Source organism: Budorcas taxicolor, chromosome 20 (genome assembly GCF_023091745.1).
Source record: "Budorcas taxicolor isolate Tak-1 chromosome 20, Takin1.1, whole genome shotgun sequence".
NCBI lineage: Eukaryota > Metazoa > Chordata > Mammalia > Artiodactyla > Bovidae > Budorcas > Budorcas taxicolor.
In genome coordinates, this window is record NC_068929.1 from 27,579,250 (window position 1) to 27,599,947 (window position 20,698).

At 42.4% G+C, this 20,698-nt stretch overlaps 1 protein-coding gene across 1 annotated transcript; it reads right to left on the reverse strand.

Moving 5' to 3' along the window:
• Positions 1-538: 538 nt before the first annotated feature.
• LOC128065952 (granzyme A) lies at positions 539-11,501 on the reverse strand. The gene is made up of 5 exons (XM_052658996.1): positions 11,441-11,501; positions 9,093-9,240; positions 5,964-6,105; positions 2,375-2,653; positions 539-691 (listed from the first exon to the last, which is right to left on the reverse strand). The coding sequence occupies exons 1-5, from the start codon at positions 11,499-11,501 to the stop codon at positions 539-541; spliced, it is 783 nt and encodes a 260-aa protein (XP_052514956.1).
• Between the last annotated feature and the right edge of the window lie 9,197 nt (positions 11,502-20,698).

Consider the following 20,698-nt stretch of genomic DNA (forward strand, 5'->3'; position numbering starts at 1 on the left):
ATTTTCCCACTATCTAAAACACACACTGCATTTTATGAATACGTTCCCACTGTATTCATAATTAGAATTTTTGTAAGAAGTTAAGTGATGCAGAAGCATATAGTAAGAAGCGAATAATCCCTCCTTATCTCTATCTTTACTCTCACACTGAATACAATATCAGGCTCTGAATTTCTAAGAACAGAAATATTTTGGATCTTCATTTGGAAGAAAGAATATTCTAACTTTCTCGAGATTGACTTCCTTTTAAGAATGAACACAAAAGTGACAGTCCAAATTCTGAATAAAACAAAAAGTCACAGAATTGGAGTTTTTCTCGGGACATCTGTCACCATGGATAGAGAACATGTGATGACTCAGTCTTTGCTGATTGGGGAAGAGTGATAGCAGGAGGTCATTTCTTTCATTGCTGAATTTATTTTAGACAGGCGGCAGTTTGTATGTGAAGTTCAGAGGGTTGCAAGATGCTTCTTCGGATAGGTCAAGTTTAAAATACTTTCACTTGGTTACTTCGATTTTCTGCTTTGAAGTAGGAATGTTATATGGCTCCTGCAATGGTTTTCTTTATCCAGTTGAGGTGTTTTTTGGTAAGGAGGATGTAGATGCCAGGCTTCTGGGGGTTACCACACTTGCCAAAGGAAGTGACACCTCTGAAAACATTATCACATATCAGAGGACTTCCAGAATCCCCCTGAAACAGAAAGTTACATGATTTAGACAGGAGTGCTTTCCAAGGATTGGAGAAGGCAATAGCACCCCACTCCAGTACTCTTGCCTGGAAAATCCCATGGATGGAGGAGCCTGGTAGGCTGCAGTCCATGGGGTCGCTAAGAGTCAGACTCGACTGAGCGGCTTCACTTTCACTTTTCACTTTCATGCATTGGAGAAGGAAATGGCAACCCACTCCAGTGTTCTTGCCTAGAGAATCCCAGGGATGGGGGAGCCTGGTGGGCTGCCATCTATGGGGTCACACAGAGTCGGACACGACTGAAGTGACTTAGGAGCAGCAGCAGCAGCTTTCCAAGGATATTTAATCACCCTTTTAGTCATTCATTTATTCACTCATTCACTCACACATTTTCTCTCTTTCCTTAAAGGCTAATTTATATCTCTTTTATTAATTGTCTGCCCTCAGCATCAATTACACAGATCTGTTAATATTTTCCAATCATTTCCCTTTTGCAAAAGACAATTCTGGAGATGTGCAAAATTTATTTTCATCGGTAAAACGAAGACAGAGCAGCAAGGGAAGCCTTTAACAGTGAAAATAACTGTCTCCCTCAGTCGCCCTGTATCCGCTTTTCTTGGTCAGTAGATGTTAGGGGAAGAGACTGGATGTTGGGACTGCCTGAGGCATGAGATGGGATTTGAATTACATCCTGCTTTAAAGAAGGACACAGGGTAAGCCATCTCAGACCAAGGAGTACTTGTGAGAGTTCAAACAAATTTTAGGGCTCTTTTCCAGGTCATCAGTTTTCATTTCATATTCTCTCTGACCCTGCAAACCACTTCTGGAACATGAGTTCTAAATAAGGCCGAACCCTGGTCAAGCCTATTCTCGGCACATGGAAAGGCAGAACAACGCAGGAGCTGGGAGTCAGGTGGCCTGGGTTCAAATGTGTCTGACATTTTTTTCGATCCCATAGACTGTCGCTTGCCAGGCTCCTCTGTCTGTGGGATTTCCCAGGCAAAGATATTGGAGTGAGTTGCCTTGCCCTCCTCCAGGGAATCTTCCTGACCCAAGGCAGGAGGATTCTTTACCACTGAGCCACCGGGGAAGCCCCATCTATAGAATAGGATTGATAATAATAGTGTCTATCCCATGGGGCTATTTGAGGATCAACTGGCACAGAATATACAACTTAGTGCAGTTCTTGGCATCTGATGAATGCCAGCTGTCATGATCAGCAGGACAGAATCCATGTGCTGTGCTGTGCTTAGTTGCTTAATTGTGTCTGCCTCTTTGCAACCCCATGGACTGTAGCCCGCCAGCATCCTCTGTCCATGCGGATTCTCCAGGCAAGAATACTGGGGTGGGTTGCCATGCCCTCCCTCAGGGGATCTTCCTAACCTAGGGATCAAACCCAGGTCTCCTGCATTGCAGGCGGATTCTTTACCATCTGAGCCACCGGTAAGCCCACAGCACCAGAAGTGGTGGTTAAATGCGATCCTGATCTTTGGTAATGAGAGGAGTCTCCCTGGATGGTAGGTTTCACCTGGGACAAGGGAGCACACAGCAGCCCAGTGTCAAGCAGACATTCTTTCAGGCCTCGGATATAAGAAGGAATCACAACAGTCCACCTTGCTCTTCTTAGGCATGCTATTTAACCTGATTTCCCATTGCCCAAAATGGTTAAAGTTTTACTTTACTTACTTCACACGAATCATCTTCACCTTTTCTTCCACCAGCACAGATCATACTGAGATCAATAACTGGATTAAAATTATAGTGCTGGGCATCATTGCATATTTTCCTATCTATCACTGTAACGTTGGCCTCTCTCAAGGCATTAGACATTTGACATGCGTCTTTTTTGGTGCTTCCCCATCCTGCCACATGACACTTGGTGTGGGGTTTGACATCGTCTCCGTCTGCTGCTCTTGGTAGCTGAAGTATTCCTACAGCTTTGGTCATAGTTGCTTTACCTTCCAGCTAGAAAAGAGACAGAAGACGCAGTTTAAGGCAAGGACAACAGTAACCAAACCCAGAAAACAGCTCTGACTTAAATAGATAACTTGCTTATTTAGTATGTTCTTATGAAGAATAGAAATCAAAACATGTTCCAACCGAATTGACCATCAGTTATTGGTTTTTTAAAGTCACAGCATACCTTTTCAGGCATGATTTGCTAGGATAGTATAGTAAACTTCAGTCAGTTGACCCATCAATGATGAAATTTTAACAGTGGTGGCTGACAGTTCTGTGGCTGAAAAGCTGTGTTGGAGCGCTCAATCATTATTTTATTCAGGTGATCTTAAGTTTGTGAACTGACTGATATCAAGGCCAATGAAAGGAAACCAGGGCTCCAGGTGCAGTGGGGCAGGGTGGGAAAGGGGTCAGTGACATTTTCCACTTCAGTGGAAACGTGGCTTCCCCTCTTCTGAGCAAGCGCAACCTACTTGCACTGCCTTCGAGGGTTCACGCACACTTTGCCCTTTGCTTTCATTTGCCAGACCCTCTTCTTGCCTCACTACCTTGCTTTCTCTCTTTTTCTTCTGAAAACTCAAGGTCAGGAGAGTAGGGAGTGTGATAAAAGTTGAGAAGAGAGTAGAGGAAGATAATTCTAGTTCTTTCCTTCTTGCCTCAAGCTGTAGGGAGTCCTAGTATTGCAGACCTTCTAAACACACAGGAGCACAGCAGCAGAGGCCACTGCCACATTCCTATCATTGCATTGCTTTCAGGCCCCACTTCCTGACTTTAGACAGTCCCCACTTCCTCAGTGCCCCCTCTGAGTCAGTGATGTGCCCCCCCCCCCCCGCCCCACTAGAATTTAGAAAAAGAAATGGCCACAGCTTAAACTCTTTCCACAGAACTTCAAATGCCCACGTGCAACACCTGTCCTTCTGTCCTGCTCACATTCATGCTTGTTATCTGGTTGGATTGACAAGGAGGCAGCAGAACCCCAGAAGGACTGCAGATCTGAATGAATGGATCAGAATTGGAGTCAGGATGCATATACTTGTAGACAGCTCTCCTGGGGTCAGGCACACAGACCAGTGATGGGCACATCAGTAGGTTTTCACACTGGAAGGTTAACCATGGGGAGATCCTGACACCCTCTTTAAGATTTCTCCAGCAACCTCGCCTTTCTGGCCACAGTGTCAGAGGTGACAGGGTTTCCTGACTCTACTTCGCACCCCTTACTCACCGCACACTCTTATAAAGATATTGAAGTCCTAAAGGAGACTTGACCACTGCTACCACTTTCTTGAAACCTGAGTTCAGAATCTTTTCCCTTGATGGGTTTGCCACTGTCTGGCTTAATTCCATTCCTTATCCAAAATTATTCAGAAAAGGTTTATGGAAGGTCTACCGTGTAGTAGGCACTATACTCCCTGGTATAGGGGAGAAATAAAAAGATAAAAATATCTGTTCTTTGAAGTTGACATCGCACTGAGGGAGACAGACAAACAATCTAAAGTATTGAATATATCAGAAGTGCCCTGCGGTGGAGAAAAGGGCAGGAGGGAAGCAGTCCTGGTAGCGCCCTCTACTGGGCGGGGGAGGGAGTTACGTTGCCCCCTGCAGGAAGCAGGACGGGAGGGAATTAGAGTATGGGGGAGGAGAGAAGACCTGAGAGAGAGGCAGGGCCTAGAGTCTCAAGGCAGAAAGTGTGAGGGTCACTGATAAGTACGGGGGGCAAGGAGTGTGGGGAGTTTGCCAGAAGCATACAAAGCTCTAGGTCCTCTCTTTACTCCTGATATGGGAACGTGTGGATTCCTCGAGCTTCCTCTTAAGTCTTGCTGGGGAAATTTCTCCTCAACCCCCTCTGGAAGACTGTGGATTGCACACTCTGCCCAATTCTGCCTCTTTGATCATACTTTCTGCATAGCAGTCAGGTAATCCTCCTAAAAACAAGCCTCATCATGTCACTGCCCTGCTTAAAATACTTTCCCATTTCCTTCCCCATAAAGTTCAAACTTCTTCCCATGGTTTACAATGTCTGGGTGCCCTCTTTCTTAAATTTCATGATAACTTCCCTTTCTTCCCTCTTCCTCCAAACGCATTTTCCATTAAAGACTCCTCTTATACTTCCTGCCTGGAAGGCCCTTTCCTCTTTTTGCTTCCTGACTCCTGTACCTTCTTTAAGAAAGCTTCCCTGACCGCCTGGACACGGCCCGTGTTCCCTCAGAGCCCACTTCTAAGTCATCTCCATCACTGATGAGTCACATACAGCCAGCTCAGAACTGTTGATGTATTTGTCTGTCTCTCCCACTAGAAACTGTGAACACTTTGAGAACAGCACCTGTTTATCTTATGAAGAGAGAAAATCTTACTGGCACTTACAGCTGGGCCACAACTTTTCCTACTGATCATGAACACTTTTATAGACCACCAATATCAGATAGGACTTCCCTGGTGGCTCAGACAGGAAAGAATCTGCCTGCGATGCAAGAGACCTGGGTTCAGTCCCTGGGTCGGGAAGATCCCTTGGAGAAGGGAATGGCAAACCACTCCAGGATTCTTGCCTGGAGAATTCCATGGACAGAGAAGCCTGGTGGGCTACACTCCACAGGGTCACAAGAATCACAAGAATTGGACACAACTGAGCAACTAATACCTTTGCTTTTAATATCAGATAAGGTGAGCCTAAAGAAAGGAGCAAGATTCCAGGCCACTTTGCAGTCATGTTTGAGTACAGGCAAAAGTAAGGTCATTGTGCCCGCCACAAAAATGACCAAACGTCCCCTATTGGTTAAAATGAGTGGCTGCTGCTTGTTATCAATCACAGATTTAGCCTCCTAGGTAAGTAAGATTCACTGAGATGCTCCATCATAGAATTACCCCACTTCCTGACAATAGTCAGTTCAGAGCAAACTCCTACTTCCTAGAATACTCCTTCTCATCTGACATGAGCCCAAATCTTGGGAGAAGTCCCATCTAACACTCTTACAAGCCACTCCATGATTCTTAATGGTGTGCCGTCGCCCTTGCTGAGCAAGAGTCAACAAATGCAACTTGGTTTGACTGTAATTGAGTTGTTGGTGGCATTATCACTTTGGATTGACAGGTCTTACCACAGTAGGACTTTCGTCAATATTTGTTAAATTGAACTGACTTCCAATAAGGTGAACATTTGTGTAATTATGTTGGGTCCCTGCTGTGCTTCTTACCCCTACATCCTGGCATTAGCCAGTCTTGACTATGAGGCCAGTGTGTAAAACTGGTTTCAGGTTAAACTGACCAAATTTCAAAATTTTGCAATTTCAAAATAGTTGTTGAAAAAAAAAACCATGTTTACCTGAAGTAATTGAAGATCACCTTCAAATGTCTGTGGATCAAAGCATGGGTAGGGAATTTCCTTTTTAATGGAAAATACTTGGTCAAGTTTCTCTTTATGGGATGTAGAGTGGGCCCCAAGAATAACCTGAGGATTTCCCTTCCTGGAAAAAACAAGGACGATATAATTTATGTGACAGAACATATGAAATTAAGTATGAATTTAATTTATTAAATCCAATCAGTTCTTTTAGATGGTTTCCTATATATAAATAAGCACAGCAAGTTAGGGGGCATTTATGAGGCTTTTTTTCTTTAGGTGTTTTACCTAAAACTCCTATGACATGTGTTATCTTAGATGGTTCAACTTCAGGTCTTTTCAGGGAAGAAGCAACAGGAGGGGAATCCCAGGCCTTTTGACAGCAGCAGGAGCATTGTGTTGGCAAGGCCTGGAGAGGTGTGCTCGGGTGCTGACCACATGGGCTGCTGCAGAAAGAAGAGCTGACAGTTTCTTCATCTGCCTTGGATTTGTGGAATCAACACCTAATGGAAGAAACTCAACCCAAGAACTAGAGACTAAACCAAAGAACTAGAGACTAAACCAAAGAATGAGAGCAGAAGTAGCAGGTTTATTTCTTTGTGGTAGTGTAACTACCACAAGATAGTGTAACTTGCTTGTCCTCAAAGATGACAAAGATGGAAAAGAGCCTAGAACTGAATATGTAGAACTGAAGAAATGAATCTTGACATAATAGTGAAATTTTAAAGCTGAATCTAGGGGACTTCCCTGGTTGTCCAGTGGTAAAGAATCTCTCTTGCAGTGCAGGAGACGCAGGTTCGATCCCTAGTTGGGAAACTAAGATCCCACATGCCTCAGAGCAACTAAGCCTGTAAACTGCAACTACTGAGCCCATATGCCACAACTAGAGTCTGCATGCCACAATGAAAGGTACTCTTTAATGCAGCAAAGATGCCATGCAGCCAGATAAAGAACTAAAGCGAAAAACAAAACTTGAAGCTGGTTTTAGAAAAGGCAGAGGAACCAGAGATCCAATTGCCAACATCCGCTGGATCATCGAAAAAGCAAGAGAGCTCCAGATAAACATCCATTTCTGCTTTATTGACTATGCCAAAGCCTTTGACTGTGTGGATCACAATAAACTGTGGAAAATTCTGAAAGAGATGGGAATACCAGACCACCTGACCTGCCTCTTGAGAAAGCTGTATGCAGGTCAGGAAGCAACAGTTAGAACTGGACATGGAACAACAGACTGGTTCCAAATAGGAAAAGGAGTACGTCAAGGCTGTATATTGTCACCCTGCTTATTTAACTTCTATGCAGAGTACATCATGAGAAACACTGGGCTGGAAGAAGCACAATCTGGAATCAAGATTGCCGGGAGAAATATCAGTAACCTCAGATATGCAGATGACACCACCCTTATGGCAGAAAGTGAAGAGGAACTAAAAAGCCTCTTGATGAAAGTGAAAGAGGAGAGTGAAAAAGTTGGCTTAAAGCTCAACATTCAGAAAATGAAGATCATGGCATCTGGTCCCATCACTTCATGGGAAATAGATGGGGAAACAGTGGAAGCAGTGTCAGACTTTATTTTTTTGGGCTCCAAAATCACTGCAGATGGTGATTGCAGCCATGAAATTAAAAAGACGCTTACTCCTTGGAAGGAAAGTTGTGACCAACCTAGATAGCATATTCAAAAGCAGAGACATTACTTTGCCAACAAAGGTCCATCTATCAAGGCTATGATTTCTCCAGTGGTCATGTATGGATGTGAGAGTTGGACTGTGAAGAAAGCTGAGTGCCGAAGAATTGATGCTTTTGAACTGTGGTGTTGGAGAAGACTCCTGAGAGTCCCTTGGACTGCAAGGAGATCCAACCAGTCCATTCTGAACGAGATCGGCCCTGGCTGTTCTTTGGAAGGAATGATGCTATAGCTGAAACTCCAGTACTTTGGCCACCTCATGTGAAGAGTTGACTCATTGGAAAAGACTCTGATGCTGGGAGGGATTGGGGGCAGGAGGAGAAGGGGATGACAGAGGATGAGATGGCTGGATGGCATCACTGACTTGATGGATGTGAGTTTGGGTGCATTCTGGGAGTTGGTGATGGACAGGGAGGCCTGGTGTGCTGCTATTCATGGGGTTGCAAAGAGTTGGACACGACTGAGCAACTGAACTGAACTGAACTGAATCTAAACACACACACAGAAGGAAATAAACTGCTAGCCCCCAAGTCTAGTTTGTGAACCGAATGATAGCTAATCTGGGAGAGATAGGCAGAAGCTTTTCTTGATCTGCTGGACAGACTTTGCACTAAGTGGGCCTATTAACCAAGCCAATGGTGATCTTTACAGTGTACATTGTGCTGCAGTCGCCACTAGATAAATTCTCATTTGACACAACATAGTGCAGATCTCCTTGGATCTTCTTTGTGGGGGGCTAGTTTTTAAGTCTTTTCTTTTATTCATGCAATTTATACTAAAGTGAGCAGGGAAATAGTAGGTTCCAGTTACCAACAACAAGTACTGATGAAGAAAACAGCAGCATATCCAGGTGATAAACATTATTCTGACTTTCAAATCACAATTAGGGAAAAATTAGCTTGAACCATAGGAAATGACTGTTTTGAAAAGTCAAACAGTTAAATATCAGCAATATATGGTTCAATCTAATATGTAGCAACGTGGGATAAGACTAACTAGATCACAGTAAGTAAATCACTTGTAATCATAGAGAACACTTAACTTGCTCGACTATGTAAAATACATTTGTGAAAAAAGCCTGAAATAAAATATAGCAAAATAGTAACAGTGATTATGTGAAGTTGACAAGATTAGGAGTGCTGTTTTTCACCATTTTGATTTTCAAAATGTTAATAATATTGCTATTTATAGTTAAAAAAATAATATGAGAAAATAGTCATACAGTTCAGTTTTATTCTACAGGACCTGGCCTTTGCTTATAGAGAAAGAGCATATAACGTTGAATGTACTTGCACACTTTCTTCTCCATCCCTGCCTAGTTCTGGTTTTGGACTTCAGAGCCCTCTGACAGCCTCGGCCCCGCCCCTCCCGGCCCCACCACTCCCCTCCCCGCCGGCTGTCTAGAGTGGGAGGAGCTCAGAATCACTTACAGGTCGCAGTGAGCGGCTGTCAACACCCAGTTTTCTTTGATCAAAGCCCCTGCACAGAGTTTCAGCCCTTTGATTAGAGCCATGTAGCGTCTTGTGTGAGGGGTCACTTCATTTCCTCCTATAATTCCCTCGCAGGATACTGGAAAAACTGCAAGAATGATTCAGAGTGAAATCCTGTCTTACCGAGTTACGTGTCCCCCTGAGAAAGTTCTGATAATCATGAACAGATCCAGAATGAGTACTTAGACATGCACTTTGTGTCCAGGGAGAGAAGATCAAAGTGGTCCAGGTGGTTCGGAGTTTTTACAATTTTCCAGGATAGCTTCAGATAATAGTATCTTGAATTTAAATACTACTTCTCTTCCTCAAGAATTCAGATCACCTTTAACCTAATATCCATCTCCTTCCTATCCCTGAGAGGCAGAAACTGTCAGGCAATAGAATCTCTTTTATTAAAGCTCAAAAAGCAAAAAGATTAAAGACTTACCCAATAGCATACGGGAAGAGCAGATGGGGGAGAAACCTCATTCTCCTTTTTCTGCCATTCCTCAGCGGTTCACTTCCTACTACAGGATTTGTTGTCTCAGTCTGGGGTTGTACACTGTGTTATTGACCTTAAAAATCTCAGTGTTCCATGATGAGATTATTGTTGGGAATGATGGTTTGGTAAATTGTATTAAATTTGAAGAAAGAACAACAACTATAGTAGCAATAATAGTGAAAGCATCTATGATTTCCCAGGCACTGGTAAGTTTCAGACTCTGGTTCTGTTGTTTGCTGCAATGCAAGGTGGGTGTTATTATTCCCATAGATAAGGAACGTAAAGTTTAGACAGGCAATTACCTTGCCCAAGTTCACACAACTAATAAATAGTAAAGCAGTCTTCTAATCCAGTTCCTCATCATGAAAAAAAATATACTCTATCCATTGTGAAGAACTGTTTGTCTGAAGTACCTTTGTTATTTTTGAAATGTAGAGCCATTTGAGAATCTAAATAAAGTACAGACACAGATATGCGTGTGAATATTTGCATACAGTGCACTGGGACATCGGGGTCTTTTGAAATGGTGGCACGACCCCTGGAGTTCCTCTCTAGTGTCAAGTTGAGACTGCATCCTCTTGAGGTGCGATGGGAAAGCCGGGATTCCTTGGTGGCTCAGAGGTTAAAGCGTCTGCCTGCAATGTGGGAGACCTGGGTTTGATCCCTGGGTCGGGAAGATCCCCTGGAGAAGCAAATGGCAACCCACTCCAGTATTCTTGCCTGGAGAATCCCATGGACAGAGGAGCCTGGTAGGCTGCAGTCCGTGGGGTCGCAAAGAGTCGGACAGGACTGAGCGACTTCACTTTACTTCCTTTCTTTCACTTTGGGAGAGTCACGGACTTCTTAGTGCCCATTCAGGCCCTTGAAGGAGCTCATTGATCCCGCATTAAGAATCCCAGCTCTGAAGGTATCACTGAGCTATAAAATATCATAATGTGTGGTTAAGAACATGAACTCTGGGTTCAAATCCCAGACCTACTACTTACTAGCTGATTACTTCAGTAAACTGTCTTAACCTCTTTGGCCTTAGTTTCCTCATATGTAAATTGGGCTGATAACAATAATACATAAGAAGAGTGTATGTCAAACACTTAGAATATACTTAACTGTAAGTCTTATTAAATGGCGACACACACATATATATAGTTCATTGGATTATTTTACATTGATTTATTGCTTTCTTTACCATTCCCACTACTGGAAATTAACATAATTCATCCCGAAAACCAAAATTTGAAGATTTATCTGAGAGTTATGAGTTGTGTTAGTTGCTCTGTTGTGTCTGACTCCTTGCGACCCCATGGACTGCAGCCCACCAGGCTCCTCTGCCCATGAATTCTCCAGGCAAGAATACTGGAGTGGGTTGCCATGCCCTTCTCCAGGGGATCTTCCCAACCCAGGGATCAAACCCAGTCTCCTGCACTGCAGGTGGATTCTTTATTGTCTGAGCCACCAGAGAGAGGGTAACTAAGCTCTCCAGTTGATAAATAATCTATCCATCCCAAGTTTGATGGCTTTGTTGGTTTTTCACTTGCCAGTTTTGCTCTGTGGATCTGGCCTGAATTGTGAGACCCTCCAGATATAGTTATGCTTTCATATTTTTGCTGTAAACACAATAGGTTATGTTTTCATTTTAAAAAGCAATATACCATTTCAATAGCAAAGACTAAAAGTAACATGAAATATTATTAGAAATTAAGTTATGATTTCTTTTTTACTTTTACACAATATTGAACAAAAAGTAAACCAATATAAAATTCCATTTTCTTATAAGCAAAACTGAAAAGCATATGAAAATATGTCTTACCTCCAGGAATTAGAAGGAGACAAATGGCAGGAGGAAAAGAGAAAGGAAAAGGAATATTCATGGCTTCTGTTATTTTCTTATGGAGACTATTTAGTTTCAGGTACTGATAGTAATATATAATGAAACACAAAGGATGTGGGTTTTTTATTTTTTTCTCTCTCTGCTTTGTGGCTAAAGACTTTGGTGTTGTATAACTGGAAAATATAACTTTATTTTAGAGATGCTGTGGTTACTTACTTGTTTCACATTTCTTTCAGGGTTAGACCTTTCCTACCTTAAAGTGTAAATGTGAATCCATGAGACTGTGATAAACTGAAAACAATAAACAGAAAATTGCTATTTAGGGGCAACTTTTTCACTTTCAAATATGAGTTTATTTTAAAAAGCTGAGAATTCAAGTCTATATCAGAAATTGTTTTGAAATAGCATCTTTAAACTTATTCTAGTGGGGAGAGGACAGATAGCTGATCCTTTTGTTGTTGAGACTGCTGGGTAGTCATTAAGGGGAAACTGAGTTATATTCTTAATGCACACTGTTCAGCTATAAAAGCGCTAAGTGAAGATACAGATGAATATTCGTACATGTAGAAAGGAGAAAGAGACTTTGAGCTATCACATCAAAGGCAGAAACTGTAAAAGTTTGATTTATGCTATAAAAGTTGAACCTTCTGTACCTAGACACATCAAGCATAAAGCCACATTACAAACATTTTCAACCTATGTGACACAAATGCCTATTTTTATAAAGCAATAAGAAAAGATGAATACCTGGAAAGAAAAATGGTCAGAGAATTTGAACAAGTAATTTACAAAAAAAGAAATAAAAATGGCTGCTATATTCCTAGTCTATGGAGGAATCAATAAACACATATCATAAGTAACCAATAATAAGAATGAATTTAAAACATTTAGGTACAAATTTTGCCTGTCAATTACTAAAAATTAGAAAACAAAAATACTCTCTGATTTTGGAAATTCTCTTTTTTGATGGCATTTAAAACTGCTACTGTCTTCCTGGAATGCAATACATATAAAGGGATTACTAAATTTTGCATGATCTTTGACCCAACAAGTCATATCTATGATTCATACTTTAAAAAATTGTGGAGATGTATTAGTTTCATTGTTGCTGTAACAACAATCTTTAAACTTATTCAGTGTGCATTGCTGCTGTAACAAATTACCACAAACTTAGTGACTTAAAACAATAGACATTTATTATTTTATAGTTCTGTAGGTCATCAGTCTGATGTGGCTCTCCCTGGGCTAAGGTGTCAACAGAGCTGCGTTCTTTTTTGAATGCTCTAAGAAAATCCATTTCTCTGGCTTCTTCAGTTTCAAGAGGTTGCTTGCATTCCTTGGCTTGTGGCCCGCTTCCAGCTTCAAAGCCATCAGTGGTCGGTGGAGTCTTTCTCACATTGCATCACTCTGACACTGAGTCTTCTTCTGCCTCTGCTTCCACTTTTAAGGACCCCTCTGATTACCCTGGGTTTCCCAAGTGACTTAGTGGTAAAGAATCTGCCTGCAATGCAGGAGACGTGGGTTTGATTTCCTGGGTAAGGAAGATCCCCTGGAGAAGGAAATGGCAACCTCTTCCAGTATTCTTGCCTGGGAAATCCATGGACAGAGGAACCTGGTGGGCTACAGTCCATGGGGTCACAAAGGATCAGACACAGCTTAGCGACTGAGCCAGCAAGCACGTGATTACAATGGGCCCACTCAGATAATCTCCCTATTTTAAGGTGGATTGATTAGCAATGTTAATTTTATCTAAAACCTCAATTCCCCTTTGCTTTGTAAACTCACGTTCCCAGGCTCTAGGGATTAGGATGTGAGCATCCTTGACTAGATGGGGAGCATTATTTGACATATATTGTATGTTGGCTCTAATTAATCTGTACAACCATTCTGTGCAAAAATTAAATATTAATAACATGGAAAGTGATCACAAAACTATTGCCATAGCAGACAATTCTTGTGTGTTACCGCAGAAGCCCTTGACCTCATGTAATCCATGAACCTTGGCCACTTGTTCTTCTCAGCTTACTCTGTGGAGACCAATTCTGCATGGCCTTGTACCATATCAGGCACCACCTTAAGACACCATGCTTCATGCCTGCGTGACACAGCTTTTGCCTCCTACCACTGGAATCCACTGCTGCTGCTGCTGAGATCTAGGGCACGATGCACAAGTGCAGGAGATTTCAAGTCTTTTAAGGAAATCTATTTACTAGTAGGAGATGGAATCTAATGGATAAATATTCTTTGAAGCACTAATTCTTATGGTTCTGGGAAGAGAGTCTGAGCAATCAGTTGTGCTTGATGCCAAGTTTCCAGTCCAGCCGTTCACCCTTGTATTGGTGCTTCTCCTCAACATTCCTTTCCTCTCTTTCCACACCACCTGCTACCCCCTTCTCAAGAATTCTCATCTCTAAGAAAGTGGTAGCTTGTAACTTCCGCCTCTGGAAACTCAAGCTGACAGTTGGGAGTGGCTCTAGGAGTTGGGAGTGACCTTACACATTAGATCCACAAAGTAGGATTTAGGGTTGACTGAGACTCACTGATCTGAAACACAGGGAACCCCACTGGTGGTGGTAAGTGGGCGCCTTTGCTTCTCTTACCCTATGGTGTGGGATCTGGGCAGCCTGTCCTCTGCCTCCTGGTAAGGGACACGTGTGGGAGTGGGATTTCCCTGAAGTGGGACAGGTGCAAGAGGGGTAATTGTAACTTATTCGATCATTTGAACTTTGGACTTAGAGTGAACCTTGATGGAACTGTTACAGTGAGAAGAGACTTTTATGAGGTTCCCTCCAAATCTTTCTAGTTGTAATTCGGTCATTTAGATGTGGTCTAGGGTCAGAGGTTTCTGTGTGGTAGGTTTTCTAGGTAATCAAGCTACAGATCATTTTTCTCCGCCTGCTCCCCAACCGTCAGCTTTGCAGATCATGTCACCCTATTAGATCACTCACCACCCTGCTGTTGCTGTATCTACTGTGACCACTGGGACAAGTCCCCTTCACTTCATTTCTTTTTAAATGTCACTTTATTTAGGTACAGTTTACATATCATGCAATTCACCCACTTAAAATATTACAATTCAATGGTTTTTAATATACAACTATTAATTTTTAAAATTGTGGTTTTATATAAATATGTATATATATACACACACACACATATAAAATCAATATATATACACCATAGAATTTGCCATTTTAACCATCTGAAATGACAATTCAGTGGCATTAATTATATTCACAATATTGTAAACCTATTACCAGTTATCTAGTTCCAAAACTTTTTAGTCACCTTTAATAGAAACTGTAATCATTAAGTACTAACTCCCCATTTCCTCTCCTTCCAGCCTCCAGAAAGTAATCTGCTTTCTGTCTCTATTAAATTGCCTATTCTAGATATTTCATGTAAGGGGAATCATACAATATTTGTCCTTTTATTCGGCTTATTTCACTTAGCATGATGTCTTCAAGATTAGTTCAGTTGTAGTAAATATTAGAATTTCATTCTTTGTTATGGCTGAATATGCTACATATTGTTTATCCATTCACCTGTTGATGGTCAGGCTTCCTGGGTGGCACAGTGGTAAAGCATCAGCTACCAATGCGGGATATGCAAGTTCAATCCCTGGACTGGGATAATCCCCTGTAGTAGGAAATTTCAACCCACTCCAGTATTCTTTCTTGGAAAATTCCGTGGATAGAGAACCCTAGTGGACCACAGTCCACTGCGTTGCAAAGAGTCAGACACAACTGAAAACGTGAGCACACACACGCACTGCTGATAAACATTTGGGTTGTCTTCATTTTTGGCTATTGTGAATACTGCTCCAATGAACACTGATGTACAAGTATCTGTTTTAATCCTTGCATTTGGGTATATACCTAGGAGTGAAATTGCATAGTTGTATGGTAATCTGTGTTTAGCTTTTTGAGGAAGTCCCTCATTTGGCAGTTTTCTTTCCTTTCTTTTTTCTATTCTAATTTATTTATTTACTTGTTCATTTTTCATATTTGTTAAAAAAAAAGGAGTTCATTTTTTACATTTGTTAAACTGAAGTATAGTTGATTAAAAAATTTTTATTGGAGTGTAATTGATTTGCAGTGCTGTTAGTTTCGGATGTACAGCAAAGTGAATCTGTTACACACCCACACTCTTTTTGATTCTTTTCCCATTTAGGCCATTACAGAGTATTGAGTAGGCCTCCCTGTGCTATGCAGCAAGTCCTTATTAGTCATCTATTGTATATATATAGTAGTGTGTATAGGTACATCTCCCAATTTATCTCTCCCTCCTTCACTGATCTGGATTACGTGGACATACAACTCTTATTCAATTTCTAGAACATGAAATATCCATTTAGTTATTCATTCAATTTAAGATACATATAAAGTACCTGCCATGAGCTAGATCTGGGAATTACTGCCTGAATGGATCTTATGGCCTAAAGAAAGACTTAGAAACACTGATGTTCAGTGCTGTGGTCAATGAGGACAGCAGGGTTTGGAAATAAGAGAGCCCTGCCTTTAAATCCTAGCTCTGCCATTTAACATTCACATCTTTCTGAGCTCAGAGGTCCCTAGCTCATTGGACTGTTGGAAGGACTGCTGTGAAGTAATGGCTGAGATACTTAGTCTGGGGTGATCCCAGGTATTTCCCCCAAAGTTTCCCAGGTGATTATAAAGTGGCAGTCAGGACAGGGAAGTGCTGTGGTAAAGTGTTACCTGGCACATAGAGGGCCCTCAGCAATGTTGCTGGACCTCCTGGGCTAACCTGGAATCATCTCCAGATCACACTCCTGGCCAGATGCTGCCCAGAGGCTGGTTTCTTCTTTATTGAGACTGGGGTGGGGAATGGATGGAGTCAGGAGGGGGAGGGTCTGCTGCCAGTGAGTCAGAGATTGGCTGGGCTGGAGCTGCCTGAGGCCTGTTTCCCAGGAACAAAGAGGGTGGGGACTTTATAACCCTCCCGGCCTCTCTAAGCACTTGGAGACCACGGATTTAGCTCAAGGCAACACACTTCCCAGGTTTACTTTTCACCAGAGCATGTGTGGTGCCTTCCTCTCCTTCTCTGAGATTTAATTCAGTGTTTCAGCTGCCCTGAAACAACAAGGTGCCTATTTTATTTTTTGTGAGAATGCATACTTTAGATGACATATGGAAGGTGAAGGTGAAGGTGAAGTCGCTCAGTCGTGTCCGACTCTTTGCGACCCGGTGGACTATAGCCTACCAGGCTCCTCCGTCCATGGGATTCTCCAGGCAAGAATACTGGAGTGGGTTACCATTTCCTTCTCCAGGGGATCTTCCCGACCCAGGGATCGAACCCAGGTCTCCCGCATTGGAGGCAGATGCTTTAACCTCTGAGCCACGAGGGAAGCCCTAAGATGGTATAAATTTACCTTTCAAAGGTTTTCAAATTGGCAACTTTTGATAATTAACTGGTAGCGGGGACTGGGTGATAGATATATAGGGATTCATATATTATTCTTTATACTTTTGCACATTAAAAAAATAGAGACTTCGATGGTTTTCCTGTGCTTTTTGTGTTATTTGAACCTTTGACAGAAGAGTGACCGTTTAGTATATTCTTGCTATTCATAGGGAGATGTATTGTTGAACTTGGCCTGTTTACCAAATATCTTGTATCACCAAGCAGAAAAATTTGGCTAATTAGAATGAGTTATAACGTAAAAAAAAACTTTAAACTCCATTTGGCATGCTAAGTCCCTTCAGTTGTGCCGGACTCTTTGCAACCCTATAGACTGTAGCCCAGACTCCTCTGTACATGGAATTCTCCAGGCAAGAATACAGGAGTGCATAGCCATTCCCTTCTTCAGGGGATCTTCCCAAATCAGGGATCGAACACTGTGTCTCTTGCATCTCCCACAATGGCAGGCGGGTTCTTTACCACTGGCTTTATTTCTGGTCTGGGTGAATTTGAAGAGATGTATAGTATGCTGACTTTTTATAGCTTCATTGAAAGCAATACAGACACAATTTTTGTAGCCATGAATTGAACCACTTGAAAGCACAGGTGTTGGGCGGGGAGTGATAGCTCCATGTTTGAGTTAGACATATCCCATCTTATTAAAGTAAGAATGTTTGAAGGATGAAAAACACACTGATGCTTGGAAGAATAGACCTAATTATTGGGTATTGGGTTATTGTTTTTGCTTTGGCCACCGGGCTACTTTATTAGATCAGATTCAGTTACCTCTGAAGAAGGTGTTTGAGGGTAAATGGAGACTGAGACCTCTTTATCTTCTTAATTGACATTTGGAAAGGGATGGGGTAGGGTCACACAGTGCCCTCGGCAGTGGGATCGGGGTGAGGTGTAGGGGGATGGTGGTGTGGAGTGAAAGTTATATGTCTGTGCCATAGGTTGACTAATTATGAAAACAAAGGGCTTCATTAGGATGCCTTTTGTTAAAATGAAAAATTTCAACTAAGCTGAGGAAAGAGTGAGTGAGGTAATTCTACCAAGATGTTAAACAAGAACATCTCCAGAATGGCACCATTTGCTGTTATTGTTGTGAAAGAGGAACTGTTTATTCTCAATTTACGGATGAGGAAATTGAAACTTGGCTGGGTAAATAACTTGCCCAAAGTTGCATCACTAATAGCTGACAAGCCAGAATTTGAGCCCAAGACTGCCTGACCGAGAACTGACCGTTGCCCTTGAAGCTGGTGAGTCACCGGATCAGAGACCTGATAGAGCACGTGCCCATCTAAGGACGTGTTCCTAAACTGTGCCTTTGTCCGTCTATGACCCCCTTTGTAAACGATATTACTGTTTTTGAAACCTCTAAATGAAAGGGGCTTTTGGCCCCTGTGCCAGCCTGTGTCCTCCTGGAGACCACTCAGGTATGAGCTAAGTTTCTGCCCATGTATGTGTGAGACTTGTCCAGCTGACCTTGAGCAAGGTCTTTGTCTGACAAACATGGGTTAAGAAAGGCTCCAGGCTCTGCTGATCCACCCCAGGCTTGGCTCTCACTCCTAAAGGGTTTAGTCACAGACTCTCCAGGCCAGGTGCTTTTCCCAGGAGAGCCAGCTTCATCTCTAAGTTGCTGGCACCATTTTTAAAGAGTAAGATGGAACAGCAGTTATCATATAGCTGAATTACAAGAAAGAACTAATTTTCCTTAACTAATATATAAGCAGAACTCTGCCACATGTGATAATTTCCTGCAGCTTTCTCAACTACCCTTTTTATACACTGATGCTTAGTGAGGTTAAATGACACAGCTCATTGACTGCGTTCTTGGAATGCAGGTCCAGGCCAACACCAGAGCCCGTTCTCTTAATCACTGTGCAGTAGTGCCGTATATTCAACAGTGATACCTGAGCAATGGTGATGTTTGCCCAACGTCTAAACAACAGTGATATCTAAAACTAGCTCCCTAAAATGAGGGAGCTGGTCAACCCAGCTCAGTCTGAGTGTGCAAAGTCTGGAGAACTGTAGAAAATCTGGATTTTGTCTTTGTTTCTCTCAGTGCCCTGTGGATATTGTTGTTATCATTCGGTCGCTAAATTGTGTCTGACTCTTTAGTAACCCCCATGGACTGCCAGGCTCCTCTGTCTGTGGAATTTCCCAGGCAAGAATACTAGAATGCGTTGCCATTTCCTTCTCCAGGGGATCTTCCCGACCCAGGGATTGAACCTGTGTCTCCTGCGCTGGCAGGCAGATTCTTTACCACTGAGTCACCAGGAAGCCCTCTCTGTGGATCGTCCCCACTCTCATCCATTTATTTACTTCGCGGCTACATTTTCTGTCTCTTTCGTGGGAGGACAGTTAGACATGAGTCCTGGCAATGACTCAGAAACTAGAGGAGAATTTGCAAAATTAACTTTCAGAATGTCATCTTGGACAAATACATACCAATTTACAATTTCCTTGTGACTGTTTTTCCATGAAGTGTGGGAATCTATGAGGAAGTGTGGAGAGGACCCTGGGGCTCAGGGGATAGGGGAAAACCTCTGGTGGTGACTGGCTGGGCAGCTGCCTGGGGGGCCTGTAAGAAGCCTGACTTTCTGCTTCTTGGGGTGACTGCCCAATAGTCTGGCATAGAGGGGAGTTCCATAGAGTGACTTGATTCCTGGGCCTAGTTACAACTGGCTGACAGCACACTGGCAAATACTACCGCTGCTTTAATCGCTGAAGCTTCTAACATAATTGCAGCAGTCCATGTTTCAGGGTAAGGGAGACACCTACTGTTCATTTAGAGGAAGGTAGCTAACTTTAGTCCTTTGAATTCAGGGCTGTGTGTGCGCTTGTGTGTGTGTGTTGTGGTTGTTGTTGAGTTGCTAATTGTGTCTGACTCTTTGCAACCCCATGGATGGCAGCATGCCAGCCTCTTCTGTCCTTCACTATCTCCCAGATTTTTCTCAAACTCATGTTCATTGAGTTGGTGATGCCATCCAACCATTTCATCTTCTGTAGTCCCTTCTCCTGCCTGCAATCTCTCCCAGCATCAGGGTTTTTTCCCCAGTGAGATGGCTCTTTACATCAGGTGGCCGAGTATTGGAGTTTTAGTTTCAGCATCTATGTGTGTGTTAATGGGAGGGATTTGTAATCACAGTGCTTGGTGGTGGGAGTAGTGGGGTGAATGCAGGGTTATTTAGAGAGTTCTAGGATGCCAAAGCTGCAAAAGTTCTTGGAGACCATGTTATAGAGCTGGGTTGTCCAATATGGTAGCCAGTAACCACATATAGCTGTGTAAATTAAGTGGACTAAAATTTAAAATCCAGTTTCTTGGTTTCAGTAGCCATGTTTTAGCTACTCACTATTCACATACTGTTGGTGGTTGCAATATTGGACATCATGGATGTAGAACATTTCCATCCTCTTAGAAAATTCTATTGGACAGTGCTGTTCTAGAGTCTTTGGGACCAATCCCCTTGTTTTTGTTTTAATTTTTTTTTTTGAGCAAGACATTAACTTTTATTGTTTCATCTACAAGGCTTGAGATCATTTTTTATTACAGCATGACTTAGCCTAAGCTGGCTAAAACAGTTGAAAATTTTAATAACGAAATAAAAATAGATCTATATAAAAGTGCATGCAAATTCCTTTCTCAAACACTTCAAAGCACAACTCAATGTCTTAATATATATTAAAAATTTTTTTCTAACAAGCTGCCTTTGAGCCCTTGCCCCTGTGCACGGCACCGGCACCGGGAGTCAGGCTGCAGCGCCAGATCAAGTTCTTGGGCATAACTGGGGTCGTCTGGGCCCACAGCATCAC